Source organism: Carassius auratus, chromosome 22, assembly GCF_003368295.1.
Source record: "Carassius auratus strain Wakin chromosome 22, ASM336829v1, whole genome shotgun sequence".
Classification (NCBI taxonomy): Eukaryota; Metazoa; Chordata; class Actinopteri; order Cypriniformes; family Cyprinidae; genus Carassius; species Carassius auratus.
Window position 1 is genome coordinate 29,860,722 of NC_039264.1, and position 18,458 is coordinate 29,879,179.

The window sequence follows — 18,458 nt, forward strand, 5'->3', positions numbered from 1 at the left end:
ATACCTAAACTCACTAGTTCAAACTTATGGACCGTCCAGAAGCTTGCTTTCTGCAAGTGAATGGTGCCTTGTGGTGCCATCCCAAAGAGGTTCAAAATCACTCTCACTGACCTTTTCCTTGACTGTGCCCAGCTGGTGGAATGACCTCCCAATCTCAATTTGAACAGCTGAGTATTTACTCATTTTCAAGAAACATCTAAAGACATCTTTTTCACCAGCACTTGACCAACTTATACTAGCACTTACATTTTCCATTCCATTCTATTCTATTATTGGAAAAAAATCATAGCTACGTGTTCAGTGCTAGACTAACTGAGACTTGTCATGGCACTTGTATACTGTTGTTGTTCTCTCCTTGGTCTGATTGCTTCTGTTGTTCACATTTGTAAGTCGCTATGGATAAAAGCGTCTGCTAAATGACTAAATGTAAGATAGGACAAAGAATTTTTTTTATTAATAATATTCTTAAAGGGTTAGTTCGCCCAAAAATGAAAATCATGTCATTTATAACTCACCCTTATGCTGTTCCAAACATGTAAGGCCTCCTTTTATATTCAGAACACAGTTTAAGATATTTTAGATTTAGTCCGAGAGCTCTCAGTCCCTCCATTGAAGCTGTGTGTACGGTCTACTGTCCATGTCCAGAAAGGTAAGAAAAACATAATCAAAGTAGTCCATGTGACATCAGAGGGTCCGTTAGAATTTTTTGAAGGATCAAAAATACATTTTGGTCCAAAAATAGCAAAAACTATGACTTTATTCAGCATTGTCTTCTCTTCCGTGTCTGTGTGAGAGAGAGTTCAAATCAAAGCAGTCTGGATGATATCCGGTTCGCGAACGAATCATTCAGTTCACCAAATCGAACTGAATCGTTTAAAACGGTTCACATCTCTAATACGCATTAATCCACAAATGACTTAAGCTGTTAACTTTTTTAATGTGGCTGACACTCCCTCTGAGTTCAAACAAACCAATATCCCGGAGTAATTCATGTACTCAAATATAAAATATCTTAAACTGTGTTCCGAAGATAAAAGGAGGTCTTACATGTTTGGAACAACATAAGGGTGAGTTATTAATGACATAATTTTCATTTTTCGGCGAACTAACACTTTAAAAAGAGCAAGGTAAATTAAGAAATGGGTACTTGTTAGGATATGAGTTTAATAAAGATGGTATTTTCTGGTATGATATATGTACTTTTGCTTGAGTACGGCTTTCAGGTGCTTTATACACCACTGGAGCCAGGTCAGAGAAACAAAATGTGCAGAGGATTGAATCATAGGGACTATGATTGAAAATCAGAGCATTTAAACCTATACAATTATTTTGCAGCAGTATTGGTAGTTTTACCTTATGGAATTGCACAAGTCTGTCAACAGCCTCCGTTGGACTGATCTTAGTCTTCCTCCTCCCTGGAGCAGGAGCCATTAATCAAGAAAGAAATAATGTGCAAGGACCAGAAATTGTCAAATCAACACTAGAATCAACTTTTTAACTTTGATAAATTAACACCATAAAAACAACATTGGATATTTTGTTGTGTAGAATGCACGTAAAGCTGCTTATGAGACATTCATCAGATTACCAAGCAGATGTTTCCCAAATCTTTAGCAGAGGTCTTACAGATCTACTGCAGTCTTCTTCTTTTTTTTTTTTTTTTTTTTTTTTTTTTGAGCATAACCATCTAAATGTATGGCACCACCTACAATACCTTGCTGTTGTGCAGTCATGTTAGCTATTATCCTTAATTAAATATGAACATGTAAAAAGGGTTATGATAATAATAAAGGGTTATAAAAAAATAATACATCTTTACAAATTTGAGACTCTTCCCTATACCAGATTCGGTTCCAGGCTCCCATCTTGTGCTGAATCTCCAGTTCCTCCAGAACACTTCCCTAGTATCCTGAAATCCTTATCAGGCTACATCATTCCGGTTTAATTTGAATTCCTCTCGCTTTACCCTGTACTATAATTTATTAATCAGCAGCCCATATTCCACCCTATCTTTATTAAACTCATATCCTAACAAGTATCCGTTTCTTTCTCCCCACAAAACACACAGAAACCATTCTCACGTGCTCCGGTAATAGTGATGCATTCAGTCCATCAGCAATGCATTCAGGGCTCAGTAATGGCGATGGCCGTTCTGTTATTGATTGTTATCAGAACAGACTGCGTTGTAAGACCAATCACCACAGTTTACTAGCACGCAGAGGAGGAGTTTGGAAAAATGTTATTGAGCAAAACAGGAAAAATAAATGCATATTCTCAGACAATGAAAGTGTTTTTGACCTTGAATGCATGTCAACTTGTTGTTGGGGACTCCCAAACCAAAACCAAAATATGAACCTTTCATTACCCATAATAGGGGCACTTTAATTAGTTTCTAATGTAGTAATCATTAGGTGCTGGTCATATAATTAGAATATCATCAAAAAGAGTTATTTCACTAATTCCATTCAAAAAGTGAAACTTGTATGTTATATTCATTCATTACACACAGACTGATATTTATTATGTTTATTTCTTTTAATTTTGATGATTTTAACTGACAACTATTTGGAAATCCCAAATTCATTATCTTAGAAAATTAGAATATTACTTAAGATTAATACAAAGAAAGGATTTTTAGAAATCTTGGCCAACTAAAAAGTATGAAAATGAAAAGTATGAGCATCTACAGCACTCAATACTTAGTTGGTGGCTCCTTCTGTCTGAAATACTGCAGCAATGCTGCGTGGCATGGAGTCGATCAGTCTGTGGCACTGCTCAGGTGTTATGAGAGCCCAGGTTGCTCTGATAGTGGCCTTCAGCTTTTCTGCATTCTTGGGTCTGGCATATCGCATCTTCCTCTTCACAATTCCCCATAGATTTTCTATAGGGTTAAGGTCAGGTGAGTTTGCTGGCCAATTAAGAACAGGGATACCATGGTCCTTAAACCAGGTACTGGTACTGGAAATCTGCATTTCATAAAGTTGGTCAGCAGCAAGAAGCATGAAGTGCTCTAAAACTTCCTGGTATACGGCTGCGTTGGACTCAGTGGACCAACACCAGCAGATAACATGGCACCCCAAACCATCACTGAATTTGGAAACTTTACTCTGGACCTCAAGCAACGTGGATTGTGTGCCTCTCCTCTCTTCCTACAGACTCTGGGACCCTCATTTCCAAAGGAAATGCAAAATTTACTTTCATCAGAGAACATAAGTTTGGCCCACTCAGCAGCAGTCCAGTCCTTTTTGATGCGAGACGCTTCTGACGCTGTCTGTTGTTCAAGAGTGGCTTGACACAAGGAATGCGACAGCTGAAACCCATGTCTTGCATACGTCTGTGTGTAGTGGTTCTTGAAGCACTGACTCCAGCTGCAGTCCACTCTTTGTGAATCTGCCCCACATTTTTGAATGGGTTTTGAATGGGTTTTATATTATATAAAGGAATATAATATACAAGTTTCGTTTTTTTGAATGGAATTAGTGAAATCAATCAACTTTTTGATTATATTCTAATTATATGACCAGCACCTGTAAATGGTTTAGTTCTTTATGAGTTATAACATTAACTTGTGATTATCTGTTAAGCATGAATTCATGCATATTTGTGCACCTGCATTGTAAAGTGTTACCCATAAGGACATTAAACTGTTGTGAAGTTTAGGCATAAGCCTGTGGAACTCTGAAAATAGTAGTTTTTTTATGTTCTGTAAACCTGCTGAAACTAACCTACGTGAAATAAAATGTTCAGTTCCACATGCATGTCCGGGAAACCATGAATATTAATGTACTGTAAGCTGTTCCCACTGAAACCAAAAATCTCAAATCTAAAACCTTATAACTCTGTAAATAAGTTTTTCCCACTGCACTGCCATTGGCCGATCTCAGGATCAAAACTGAATACCATTGGCCACGTTAATGATCAATAATGAACACTACTTTTATAAACAATTTATGTAAATTTTTCAGTCATCTCTATAATATTAATGCATCATAATATTTTCCCGTTGACTCTCTGCTAACTTGGCTACATACTCCATTAATCATTTTAATTATTGGCTTGCTTAGTTGGGGTCACTTCATCTACAGTGATATCGTTGACTTGATTGCAAATAAATGTGCAGACACTATTTAACTGAACAGAGATGACATCACTGAATTCAATGATGAACTGTCTTTAACTATCATTTTGCATTATTGACAGACTCAGATGAATGTTGTCCAGTTGCTTTGACGCAATGTATTTAGTTTTAAGCGTTATATAAATAAAGGTGACTTTGATTAATCTGCTAGCTGGTTATTAATGGTGGCACCATGCTAGTCAGTCAGTAAATCTGTTTGAAAGTATTAGAGGCTCTTCTTCAGCTTCCTGAACAAGAACGGTTAAAAAACTAAAAAAAACTAAAATGATAGTCACATAAGCATGGAGTAAAATTACATTTAAAAAAAATAAGGATGCAACGATACCATTTTTTGAGAAACGATCCGATACCGAAAATTCAGACTATCTGCCAACACCGATCCAATCCCAACACTTATTTTTTAATTGATGTATAGAAATTGCACATCTCTGTGTTGACCTGATCATCATTCTTTTGTGTTAATCACAATCTTTTGTGTTTATACATAATTTTAATAAGATATATAATCATAATCTATGAAAAAATACTATTATAAACTAGGTTATTCAGCAGCAAAAGGTCTAAATTCTAGAAAAGTCATGGATGGTAAAATGTTAAACATTATACACACTTTGTTTTGTTGTAAAATACATTAATGAAAAAACAAGTATATACATTTATATAGAAGTCTCAAAGACGTTTCTTTTAACTACTCCGAGATATTTGTTCATTTAGACTCAGAGGGTGTATCAGCCACGTTAAAAAGAAAAAAAAATACTTAATGGATTAATGCTTACTGGAGACAAAACTGGTTCAAACCACAGATTTGATGAACTGGTACAACCGGTTCAATAAGAAAAAACGGTTAAATCGAACGATTCGTGCGCAAACCGGACATGACTAGTACAAAGGGAAGAGATATTGATACATAGTGTATTAAATCTGTGCGTTAGTTTATTGAGCCTCTTCTTTAAACGGTTTTACACCTCATTTACTCTGCACTCTTGAAGAGTTTCATCGTTTTGACTGTAACAGAACGATTGCTGAATGGACGATGACACACAGCCACACAGGAGAGAAAAGTTTGTGAACTTGTATTTAATGATTTCAATATCAATCTGTACTTCACATTGTACTACGGGATCAGCTTCAGAACACTTGAAATGTGTACATGAAAACGTTTTGGTGTTTTATAATGTTTTTGTGCCTTTCGTGGAGCTCAACAATAATGCCAAATAGTGTACACACTCAATATCGGATTTGGATCAGTCTCATCTGACCGATACCCGATCCACAGAAAATGCCATTATCAGAGCCGAAACAATCCTGTTCTTTGGATATGAAACTTAATCTTTAAGTTGATCAGAACCTCACAGATGAAACCGATGGTCTTGAAGACCAACTGTGAAAAAAACAGATGATGTTTATTTTCCCCGTCAATTGTAATACGGATTAGGACTGATTTGTAAAGAAGAAAATGTATAGATCAACACATTATTGTATATAATTTAATGTGGTGTCAAACCCGAAAATGGTAGATCTGAAGATAATTATTTACTGTGAATTTTTTTCGTATGCTTGTGTAAAGAAATTAATCAAGCGAAACTCTTCTCACATGCAGTGCAATGGTATGGTTTCTCTCCCGTATGAACTCTTATGTGCACCTTAAGATGATATTTATGTCTAAAAGTCTTCCCACACTGATCACATGTGTAAGGTTTCTCTCCAGTGTGGATCTTCTCATGTCTTTTCAGTGTTTCTGAGAGACTGAATCTCTTGTCACATTGTGAACACTTGTAAGGTTTCTCTCCGGTGTGGATCCTCTCGTGCTGTTTCAGTTCTGTAGATGTAACAAAAGTCTTTTCACACTCAAAGCACATATATTCTCTCACGTCCTTGTGTAACTTCTCATGGTGTTTTAAATTCTGCAGATGTGAAAATCTCTTTCCACACAAAGAACATGAATGTGGTTTCTCCTTTAAATGGGCATTCAGGTGACTCCTCAGTCCTGAATCCCACAAAAATGTTTTTCCGCATTGATTACATTCATGCAGTTTTTCTCCAGTGTGGACATTCATGTGTCTCTTCAGCTTTGCTGATTGTGCAAAACTCTTCCCGCACTGATCACATGTGAACGGTTTCTCTCCAGTATGAACTCCCATGTGCACCTTAAGTTGAGCTTTTAGTTTGAAACTCGAACCACACTGATTACACATGTAAGGTCTCTCTCCGGTGTGAATCCTCTCATGTCCTTTTCGGGATTCTGAATGAATGAATCTCTTGTCGCAGTGTGAACACTTGTAAGGTTTCTCTCCAGTGTGGATCCTCTGGTGCCTTTTCAAATGTGAAGATGTAATAAAAGTCTTCTCACACTCAAAGCACATATGATCTCTCACACCAGTGTGTATCTTCTGATGAGCTTTTAAATTATTCAGTAGTGAAAAACTATTTCCACATATAGGACATGAATATGGTTTCTCCTTTGAATGAACTCTCAGGTGACTCTTCAGGGCTGAAGCCCACAAAAATGGTTTTCCACATTGATTACATGTGAACAATTTCTCTCCTGCATGAACTCTCATGTGAATCTGGAGACTCTGTTTGTTTGTCAAACTCTCTCCACACTGAGGGCAGGTGTATGATTTCTTGTCTCTTATTTTCTTTAAAGCTTTCTGTTCTGTTTTGACATGATGTTTTTCCTCCTCTTCACGCAGTTCTTCATCCTCCTCCTTTTTTTCTTCAGTCAACTCTGAAATTAAAGTAACATGTTTAATGTTCAGTCAATCACAGAGACTTTCCATGAATGAGGTACATTGATCTTCCTCTTATTACAGATGCCTCTCAAATTTTAATGTTGTGAAAAAGTTAATTTCAGTAATTCAACTCAAATTGTGAAATGTGTATTAAAATAAAAAGTTTAAGTCTTTGGTTCTTTTAATTGTGAAGATTTTGGCTTGCATTTAACAAAAATCCACCAATTCACAATTTCAACAAATTTGATGAATTATGGTGACATGCCAATCAGCTAATCAACTCAAAACACCTGCAAAGGTTTCTCGAGCCTTAAAAATGGTCTTTCAGTTTGGTTTACTAGAGCCCATTTCACACCACATGTCTGACTCGGAAAATTGGCGGAACATTGGTGGGTCGCCTTCTGTGTGAAAGCAAACGCATCCCGGGATTGATCCCAGGTTGGGGACCTAGTAACATTGCCAGGTTCAGTCCGGGAATGAGTGCTGTCTGAACAGAAGCCAAAACCAATGCAGTTAAGGATGTGTCGTAGTGATGATGCACATTATCGCACAACTATTTTACCAGGTGTTTTTGAATGTTGTCAGATCAACGTTTGTGATAAAAAAAAGTGGGCAAACAGATCAGTTAGTTCCTCACTTTTCACGCTGAAGCTGAGATCATTCAGCTTGAGGATAAGTTAACGAGCCTAGCATTTTCGACTTGTACATTATATGTCACATCCCAATGTCACGTGTCTTTCCGGGACCTTTATGGGTTGTGTGTGAATGCACACACATATTCCAGGTAATCACTGGCAGTGTGAAAGTGCAAAATCTAGCCACCCGGGAACAATAGCCGGGACACATTACCCAGGTATTTTCCAAAATCCCAGTATGTAAGGGGCTTAGGCTGCACAATCATGGGGAATACTGCTGATCTGACAGTTGTCCAGAAGACAATCATTGACACCCTTCACAAGGAAGGTACATTCATTCAGTGCCAAAGAAGCTGGCTGTTCACAGAGTGCTGTATCCAAGCATGTTAACAGAAAGTTGAGTGGAAGGAAAAAGTGTGGAAGATGCACAGCTGAGAGAACCGCAGCCTTATGAGGATTATCAAGCAAAATTGATTCAAGAATTTGAGTGGACTCCACAAACAATGGACTAAGGCTGGGGTCAAGGCATCAAGAGACACCACACAGACGTGTCAAGGAATTTGCTGAACAGGAGTGGCTTAACAAGAGGAATATGACAGCTGTAGCCAAATTCCTTGACACGTTTGTGTGTGGTGGTTTTTTGATGCCACAGCCTCAGTCAATTCCTTGTGAAGTTCTCAAATTATTCAATCCAGTTAACTTGACAATCCTCATAAGGCTGCGGTTCTCTCGGTTGGTTTTACATCTTTTTCTTCATTCCACTCAACTTTCTGTTAACATGCTTGGATACAGCACTCTGTGAACAGCCAGCTTCTTTGACCACACAACGTTTGTGATTACACTCCTTGTAAAGGGTGTCAATGATTGCCTTCTGGACAACTGTCAGATCAGCAGTCTTCCCCATGATAGTGTAGACTAGTGAACCAAACTGAGAGACCATTTGAAGGCTTGGGAAACCTTTGCAGGTGTTGAGTTGATTAGCATGTCATCGTTTTCTAAATTTGTTGAGATCATAAACTGGTGGGTTTTTTGTAAAATGTGAGCCAAAATCATCACAATGAAAGGAACCTAAGACTTAAACTACTTTTGTCTCTGTGCAGTGCATTTATTTAATAAACGGTTTTGAATTACTGAAATAAATGATGAACTCCTTGACATTAATTAATTGAGATGCACCTGTATATGAAATCAACTCCACAAGTTTATAGAAAGTGCTCTCATTATTTACTGCACCAACTATATTTTTGCACAGATCTACATTTTTCTCTATTACAACTTGTGGTCGACCGATATGTGGTTTTTTTGACAGACGATACAAAGCCAATATGATTTTTTTTAAAAGTTATTATTATTATTAATATTTAAGAAATGTTATGATATTTGACAATGGATTAAAAATGTTTAAAAGAAACATGCTTATAGTTGAGATGACCATTTTTCACAAATAAATATTTAATACAAATATAATAAATAAAAAAAAAGAAAAAGAAAAAAAAAAAGAAGAAAAAGAGTAAACACTGTAACCTAGAGAGCACTCCGATACCTATGTCCAATTCCTATCCAACACCAACCATTGGAAAATCTAGCTTAAACCATCACCTAAATGCTTAAATATTAGTGGTGGTTTGAGCGCCTGCCCCTTTGAGGTCCGACGCTAAAGTGCCCCTTGCGGTCCGGTCTGCCCTCAGTCCATGATTTCTTCCGAGGGAAGGGGTGTGCGATAAGAATACTCTTGATCGTGGATGATAAAAATGTCTCCACTATCTGCTTTTGAAGAAATAGTTGTATTATGTTGCAGCGCACATTCTACCAGCTGCATTTCTGGCACCAACGAATGAATATACTGCGACAACAGACATATCCAGTACCACAGATTTAGGTATTTATGTCCAGTACCGCCCATGGGGGCAACATCCCAGTTGCTCAAAAAAAAAAAAAAAAACCTATACGTAAATAAACATGTAAACAGAATTATTAAAAATGCATTTCACGTTGAAGACAGTAGATGGGCGAAACATAAGTGATGCATCTGCCTTAATATGCTCTTAGTTTCAATGTTCCGTTTAATTAATTAAATTCAAAATATCCACTTAATCTTTCATTTTTGGCCACCTTTTTGTGATAGAAATGCTAGCCTCTACAATTTCTTCAACAAAATCATGAAGACATCACAACCCTTACAAAAACTAATCCTTGTTTTTATTGAAGTAACATTTTCTTGTGTCATTTCTGAATGCTTGAGACTATAAAATAAATTTGAAAACTGTATTAGTAAAATCATAGCCATAGGCAACTAGTACAATTGTAATTTGTAAATAATTATTATTTTTACTTGTTTATTCAATTTTTTGAATGCTCCTGCTAAATACTATTGTACCTGCAAAACGCTTTATTTTTATTTGTGCATTTGTAATGTATTTGTAATTTGCAAAGTGTTTCCATTTATTTTATTATTTTTAGTATTAGTTCAAGAATAACAAAAATACCGGATTAATATCGGAATCGGCAAATTGCCAAATCTGCAGCATCGGAAGTGAAAAATTGGTATCAGGACTTCCCTAGTGGTTACGATATGATATGTTGCGATACAATGCGATACTGTCAGCAAAATATATTGGGATATTACTAATTTTAGGAATAGGATATATTTTCAGGAAAGCTGTAATTAAAAATAATTCAATTGAAGTTTATTTGTATAGCGCTTTTTACAATACAAATAGTTGCAAAGCAACTTTACAGAAAATATATTTTCTACAATATTTAGTAATCGCTTATCAGTGGTGACAGTCAGTTTATGTACATATGGCAGAAAGAGAAAAATTTATTAAAAGACGTAATCAAACAGATGACTAACACTATTAACAGCAATTATATTATATGATGCAATTATGGGTGCACGATATATATCGGCCGATGATTAATGCATATCTCGTCAGTAAAGCCGTGGTGATTTGACAGAGCAACTGTTACTACACGGAGATGTTGTTAACTGACAAGCTGTGCAAATCCACGTTCATTATCAGCTTAGAATCTCTATTATAGATCAGTAGTTCTAGAGTATTTTGTTGCGTCACCGCACACTGCTCGCACACTGTGTAGATGCCGTGTTAGGAATCGTTAGTTGTTTTCACTTAAGAATTCACACTTCAAGCACACCCCCTAACGCCACCCAACAAAACATGTATTGCTTAAGCTAATTTTTGTCATATCTCTTTGATGGTTTACAAAACAATTTCTTTATCTTTTGGAGTAATTAGGACAACTTTCATAAAAAGGTTTTGATCCACTTCAAATGTTGACTACTGTTTTTTTTCTTTGTATTATTACAACTAAAAAAATCTGTCAAACTACTTGAAGCGTTAGAACATGATGAAGGATGAAAAAATAAACACCAACCTGTTTTTTCTTCGGTGTGTTTGATTCTGCAGGATTCTGAATCTCTCATGTTCTTTCTATCCTTCGATAAACTGTCTCTGCAGATTTCACTTCTTCCTGATGATTTGATGCTGGTCTTCACTTGTAGACTGATGGGAATATTCCAGCATTTATTGATGAACTGCAGTGGGAGGAGCTTCACTGCTGGTGTGATTGTTTTGGGAGGAGCTTCACTGAAGGTGTGATTGTTGTGGGAGGAGCTTCACTGAAGGTGTGATTGTTGTGGGAGGAGCTTCACTGAAGGTGTGATTGTGATCGCTGTACAGTAAGAGAACCAGATGTCAATTAAATAATAACTTTGTACACCTTTACACTAATTCACAAAGTACTGTATGTGTGTATTGTCGCAATAGCGGTACATTCGCATGTCAGTTGCTGAAGAGATACTCAGATACTCATCCGCTGTAATATGTGCTGCATTAGTATGGTCATATCTGACTATAACATACACCGTATTCTCATGTTTTTTTTTTAAATTTCGGGAGGAGTAAAATTTGCATATGTGGTTTCAACAACCAGATGAATTAACATTATTTTTAGTATCTGTATATTGTATCCATTAGGATTCCTATTATTATTGTTCTTCTTCTGCGGCAAGTCTAAGTCAGCCCATAGAACCACTTGCGGGAAAGTTGTGAGATTTGGCTCTTTGATAGATGACATTGAGAAAAGTGGTCATAGCAAATTTGGAGTCTCTAACTCAAACTCTCTAGCACCACCACTTGTCTAAAATTTCAATTTATTTATGCTAATAACCTATGAACAATAAGCCTGAAAATGAAAATATTTTTTCCTCTGAATCCTTGGCTCATTCCAAGTCAAATGAACCCCAAAATTCGCAAGGTTTATGTTTTTTGCTATTTTCAATTGTTTGAAAAACCTACTTTTTTGAACTCATCCTAGACGGTTTGTCTGATTCTCAGCAAAATTGGTTCAGATCATCTTCAGGCCATGCTGGCAAAAAGTTACGGATTTCAAGTTTATTCGTCTAACCGTTCTCGAATGCCACATGAACAAATTTGACAAAAAGCAAACTTCCTGTCCGCCATTTTGATTAATGTTGAAAACCTACTTTTTTAAAACTCTTCCTAGAACGTTGATTTTTACCAAATTTGACTAGGACCATCTTCAGACCAAGCTGGCAAAAATTATGGATTTCTTGTCAATATACAAAACTGTTCTCATTTAGCGCATTAATAAATTTTTTGCATAAGGCTATTGTAATGAAACTGGTCTAAAAATATTCCTTGGGTCATGCCGACAACAGACAGATTTTTTAGTAGGAAATCTAAACTCATATCTGCCATTTTGATTTATGTAAAAATCCTACTTTTTCTAAGTTTTCCTCAACTGTTAGTCTGATTTTCACCAAACTAGAGTCAGATCATCTTCAAAAAGATAAAAAGTCATGCATTTCGTGTCAATTGACAAAACCGTTTTCATACAGCACCATTACAAATGTTTAGGCACATTGCCAAAATGCATGACACTTTATCTCTTCAAACCTTTGATGTATTTGCACCAAACTTTGTATGTGCCATTGTCACCTCACAGTGACCATGTCACATCAATTTGGTAACAGCACCATCTATTGGTCAAGAGTAATAAAACAATTAACTATTAATAATTACATTTCCAAAAATTATAATACCTTATGATTGCATTGACCTATTTTAATGGAACTGGTCTCAAAATATTCACTGGCTTATGCTGACAACATAGATACCAAATATAGCAGAGCAAGCCGAACTTCCTGTTGGCCATTATGATTTATGTTAGGGCTGTCACTTTTGTGAAAAAAATCATTTTCGATTTTTAAAGACAAGTGTTCATTGAATCGATTTTCCTTTTTCAACGTCAAATAACGGATGAACGTAAAGAGAGCGCTGGAAACGCACAAGTCAGCAATATTTCTTATTTATTGGCATGAAGTTTTGTGCAGGATAACAAACAGCAACAGGAGTGCAACATTCTCGAAAAAATATATATGCAGAGGGGACGGCTGCCATAACAAAATATCACCGCGGGCTTCAACCCGGCTGCATTTATGATTTAGGCAACTCCAAAATCTCCAAGATTATTTTCAATAATGATTCAATCCATTTCAAACAACTGTTCAAAAAAATTAAACTTTAAATGGACTTGTGAACAAGCAATGTGTGTTTTTTTATTGAACGTAACCGACACTTAGGCTAGGCAGCACTAGGTAGGCATAATAAAATGCGCAAAAAGGGGTCCAGAGCAGAGCCGTTTTTTATTCACTATATGTCCAGCTGTTGAGAAGACGCGCTCCGACCGCACTGATGTCCCAGTTACACCTTGGTACAGCTGCGCAAGGTGGGGGTATTACTGCCAATTTTCCACCACAAAAGCCGCTCGCTGTCAGCTTGCAATTTCATAACACAGAATCTCCTGTACCTAGATGCGCGAATGAGGCGAATTCGCGTCTACCGCGGGCCGAGACCTTAAGTCTTTACATTGACTTAACTTGAAATAATTTGCCAGACGCTCTATTCGCGTTTGGTGTGAATGCATCAACGTCACTGGGCGCATAAAATTGCTGGCATTTTCTGTCTAGCTTTCGCAACGCATACTGCACTTTCCGAATTCTTTATTTTATTTTGTGAGTTTTATTACATCTATATTTTTTAATTGTTTAATTCTTTTAAAATTAATAGTGTACATATTTGGATAAAATCGATTCCCTATTTTCATTTTCGAAACTTTTTTTGGTTGGTCCGATCGATTTTCGAACTAAAAGTGACAGCCCTAATCTTTGTTGAAAACCTACTTTTTTCAACTCATCGTCAACCATTGGTCCGTTTTTCTCCAAAATCAAATCAGATCATCTTCAGACTATGCTGACAAAATTAATAGATTTCTTGTCGATATACAAAACTGTTTTTGTACAGCACCGATACCAATTTTAGGCATAGTGCCAAACTGCATCTCAGTCTGTATCTATGCAAATATTTTACATATTGACACCAAACTTTGTATGTGCCATTATTGCCTCAAAGTGACCACACCACATTAAATTGTTAACAGTGCCACCTATTGGTCAACAGTGATAAGCCAATTAATCATATTAGTAGTTGATTTATGGTTTTTCAGCCATATTCCCTAAAATAAATAATGTCGTGCTTGGCCCCGTAATTGCTGTTTGCAGCTATATTTTTTCTATACAGTGGTTTAAGCAATCAGATTTAAATCAGTCTCAAAAGCATCTCGGAGAGCACTTACACCTGGTATTTTTATGATCGGATACCGATCCATCAGAGAAAATGTACAAAGGTGTCAACCGACCCTGAGTGTTTACTAGTGCTGTGTTTGATACATCGATACAACAATGTATCATCACAGGGATTTCACGATACAAATATCAATACAGCTGTACCAATATTGTGGCACGTGCACACATACAACAGTGGACCACGTTTAATTTGAATACAAGAACAGAGTTTAAAATTTAGAAGAAAAGTTTTCTAAAAAATAATGAATAGAGTCAAATGTATAGGCTACAACAAGGTTTAATCTGGCAGCAGAGGAACACAACTGGGGTTGCCTGATATAAAGAGACCTTATCATTGAAACAAAGCTTCCCATATCTGCAATACATTAATATCTGTTTTTGTGCGCGCTAATTTTGTACTTAATATACTAAAAATGATTATATAGTACTTCTTAAATTCAAGATCAAAGTTAAAACTTAATTCCCCGTCTAAAACTAGTCCCAGACTAAAATAAATGAACTGAAAATATCTTACTCTAATGTCATAGTTCTGTGTCAAGATGCATACTTGTAATGTTTTAATCAAAGGCAGTTTTGAAAAAGTTGCTTAAATATCTTAATATAACTGAGGATGTGTCTTGATTTAAACTAAATCCCATTTGTGAATACGGGCCAAAGATACTTATCTCAAATACTTAGATACTTAACTTAAGATCAACAAACTGTACTCAACTGTGCAATTTTGGGACACTGTGAATATGAACTAAAATGTGATTTTAGCATACGGTCTGTGTGTGTGTGTGTGTGTGTGTGTGTGTGTGTGTGTAATGTATGAAAGACAGGTTCAAGTGTACTAAAATTGGTAACTAAATACAGTTAGAAAGGAATAAAGAATATAGATGTAAAAAGAATGGCTTTGATTTTTGTTTAACTATTAATAAAAACAATTTTTTTTTAATTAGCACGTTTGTTTTTTTTCATGCTTTTGCTTGTAGAGGTGCGAAAGATTCAATTTTCTTTTTTTTAATAATAGAAATAAACTTCTAGTGACGACACTTGTGGAAGCACAGGTGCAAGATAAATACGCTACTATTATTTCTCTACTTCAATATAGTAAGACATCGTTATAATAAAGACAAACACTAATGATGCCCATCTTTATCAACCACTTCAATGTGTCCATATTATAATCTAATTATAGTTTGATTTAATAGATTTACATACTACATTCACAACAAGTATTACACATGCACATATTTCATTAGCTAACATCTTACTGTTTTACATGTAAAGGGAAGCAAACGATCATAAAACCTTCCACTTTAAGGTTTTACTCGTCAAACACTCAAACAACACTGAACCCAATGAAAACCATTCAGAAATTACACCGTAAAAATGTTGCACAAACCGTGTACAGGGTATTTACACGAAAGTGTAAATTGCCCACCTCAAAAATAAATAAATGAATGAGTGTCTACTGATCCTGAAGACACGGATAGTTTGCTCAGGTGTGTTTGATCAGGAGCTAAACTCTGCAGGAAAGTGGACCTCGTGGACGAGATTTGAGGATCCCTGATTTACACGTTCCAAGCACATAAATAAATAATCATATTAAGCACGCGATCACAGATCGATCATCCACGTTCAATAACGCTAACATTATAACTATTCAAATGTAACGCACCAGCTAACGCTCCTTTCAACTGAATCAGATTGAAAATCAAGACTGGCGCATTGTTTCATCCGAGGAAAACGACCTCGTATGATTATATCTGAGTGTTTCATATCTGTATAAATAAGCGCTTTATCTGACTTGATCAACTTACCTCAGAAGTGACAAACGCGCTTCTCTCTCTCTCTCTCTCTCTCTCTCTCTCTCTCTCTCTCTCTCTCTCTCTCTCTCTCTCTCTCTCTCTTTCTCTCTTTCTCTTTCTGGGTTTATTGGCGGGTCGCAACCAACTTGTTCAGGTGCATACCACCCCCTACTGTACCGGGGTTTCCAACTTCAGGGCTTCATGTACTGTAGCATACTTAAGTGTTAACAATAATAATAATTCCCTATATACTGTTCTCTATCCCTGTATCCTTATGTAACTAGAGAGAGCTTTACTACACACATTTTTTTCATCTCCCCTCCAAACTCCGTTCTTGTTCCAACTTGCATATCTTATCTTGCGAGATCCTCCTTTCTGCATTATATTTTTTGCACCACATAATGATGCCTTCCATATTTTCTGGAACATTACAGTCATCACAATGATCTGATATGCGTCTTCCCATTAAAAACAGAGTTGATTTTAAACCAGTCTGTCCAAGTCTTAATCCTGATAAAATCACTTCTCTTCTGCATTCTCCTTTAAAAACATTGACATTGATTGATTTCTGATTTCTTTGTTATTTAATGTCCCACTTTTTTCTGCCATGATTCTTTCACTTTTGTTTTAATTAATGATTATATCACTTCAGCTGTAAATATATGTCATTAAATATTTTGCATATTTGGCTACATCAAACTCAAGTGGATCTACCAGGGTCGCATAGTGGCAAATGCCACCTTAAAAGAAAGCCTTATTGCCACACTTGCTGCCACCGCAGTTGGCAGCAAGGAATTAAAGCTTATGGCCAATTTGAAAATTTACGAGCACGAATCTTTCGTGATGCGTGATCCCGCTCTGAACTCCCGAACTGATTCAAATGATTTGCGATCCCGCTTTGAACTCCCAAAATGACTCAAATGATTCGCGAACCCGCTCCGAATTCCGAACTGATTCAAATGATTTGCGATCCCCCAAACTGACTCAAATGATTCACGACCCGCATAACTGACTCAAATGATTCGCGATCCCGCTACGAACTGCCGAACTGATTCAAATGATTCGCGATCCCCATAACTGACTCAAATGATTCGCGATCCCGCTACGAACTCCCGAACTGCTTCAAATGGTTCGCAATGCGCTCCGAACTCCCGAACTAACTCAAATGATTCGTGATCCCGCTACGAACTCCCGAACTGATTCAAATGATTCGCAATCCCGCTACGAACTCCCGAACTGATTCAAATGATCCCGCTCCGAACTCCTGAACTGACTCAAATGATTCGCGAACCCGCTCCGAACTATCGAATTGGTTCAAATGATTTGCGATCCCCAAACTGACTCAAATGATTCGCGATCCTGCTCCGAACTCCCAAACTGACTCAAATGATTCGCGATCCCGCAACGAAATCCCAAACTGACTCAAATGATTCGCGATCCTGCTCCGAACTCCCAAACTGACTCAAATGATTCGCGATCCTGCTCCGAACTCCCAAACTGACTCAAATGATTCGCGATCCCGCAACGAAATCCCAAACTGACTCAAATGATTCGCGATCCTGCTCCGAACTCCCAAACTGACTCAAATGATTCGCGATCCTGCTCCGAACTCCCAAACTGACTCAAATGATTCGCGATTCTGCTCCGAACTCCCAAACTGACTCAAATGATTCGCGATCCCGCTACGAAATCCCAAACTGACTCAAATGATTCGCAAACCCGCTTTGAACTCCCGAACTGACTCAAATGATTCGCGAACCCGCTATACTCTGACATATATTCAGATATGAATCTAATATATTGGCTTGATAATAATAATAAAGTTGGCTTGACGTTGAACGAGTCTCAAATTTAAGGACTGTCTCTAAAGTTACATGCGATATTGGTATACACTTTTCGTCAGTAGCATTTAAGAAGAATGACTTACAGTCATAAAAACAACTGTAATTGTTCATGTAGGTGTCAGCTATAATGCACAATTGAATTGAATGTTTGATATTTATTAAAATAAACTGTAAATCATATGTAAATTATGTTACTCTTTTACATGGGTTCAAACGCAAATCTGAAGCTCAATAGCATTTGAGGAGAAAGACTTGCAGTCATAAAACAATTGTAATGTGTTCATTCAGGTGTCAGCTACGATGCACACCTTACACATTTTTAATATATATTAAAATAAAGTATTAATCATTTAGGTAAAAATGAGGCCCTTTTATCACTTTCAGGCACATTCCTGTGAAAGTTTTTTTTTCAGGTTCCCTTACGAAATTTACCCATGGTTTTAACAATAACACCACAAATCATTGTTCTTGTAGCCATGGTAACTGCAAATTAACCATGGTTTTTTGTTTCAAATAATAATTTACAAAGAAGTATTAATATACTATAATATTTTGTTGTTGTTGTTGTTGCTATAAAAACAGACCTAAGCCATCAATAGCCTTTAAAATGACTTAAAATGCATTGTAT

General features: G+C 36.6%; 1 protein-coding gene across 1 annotated transcript; it reads right to left on the bottom strand.

Annotated features, from left to right (window-relative positions):
* Nucleotides 1–4,713: 4,713 nt before the first annotated feature.
* LOC113040313 (zinc finger protein 431-like) lies at nucleotides 4,714–11,090 on the bottom strand. The gene is made up of 2 exons (XM_026198653.1): nucleotides 10,902–11,090; nucleotides 4,714–6,866 (listed from the first exon to the last, which is right to left on the bottom strand). The coding sequence occupies exons 1-2, from the start codon at nucleotides 10,948–10,950 to the stop codon at nucleotides 5,713–5,715; spliced, it is 1,203 nt and encodes a 400-aa protein (XP_026054438.1). The 5' UTR covers nucleotides 10,951–11,090; the 3' UTR covers nucleotides 4,714–5,712.
* Nucleotides 11,091–18,458: the final 7,368 nt, after the last annotated feature.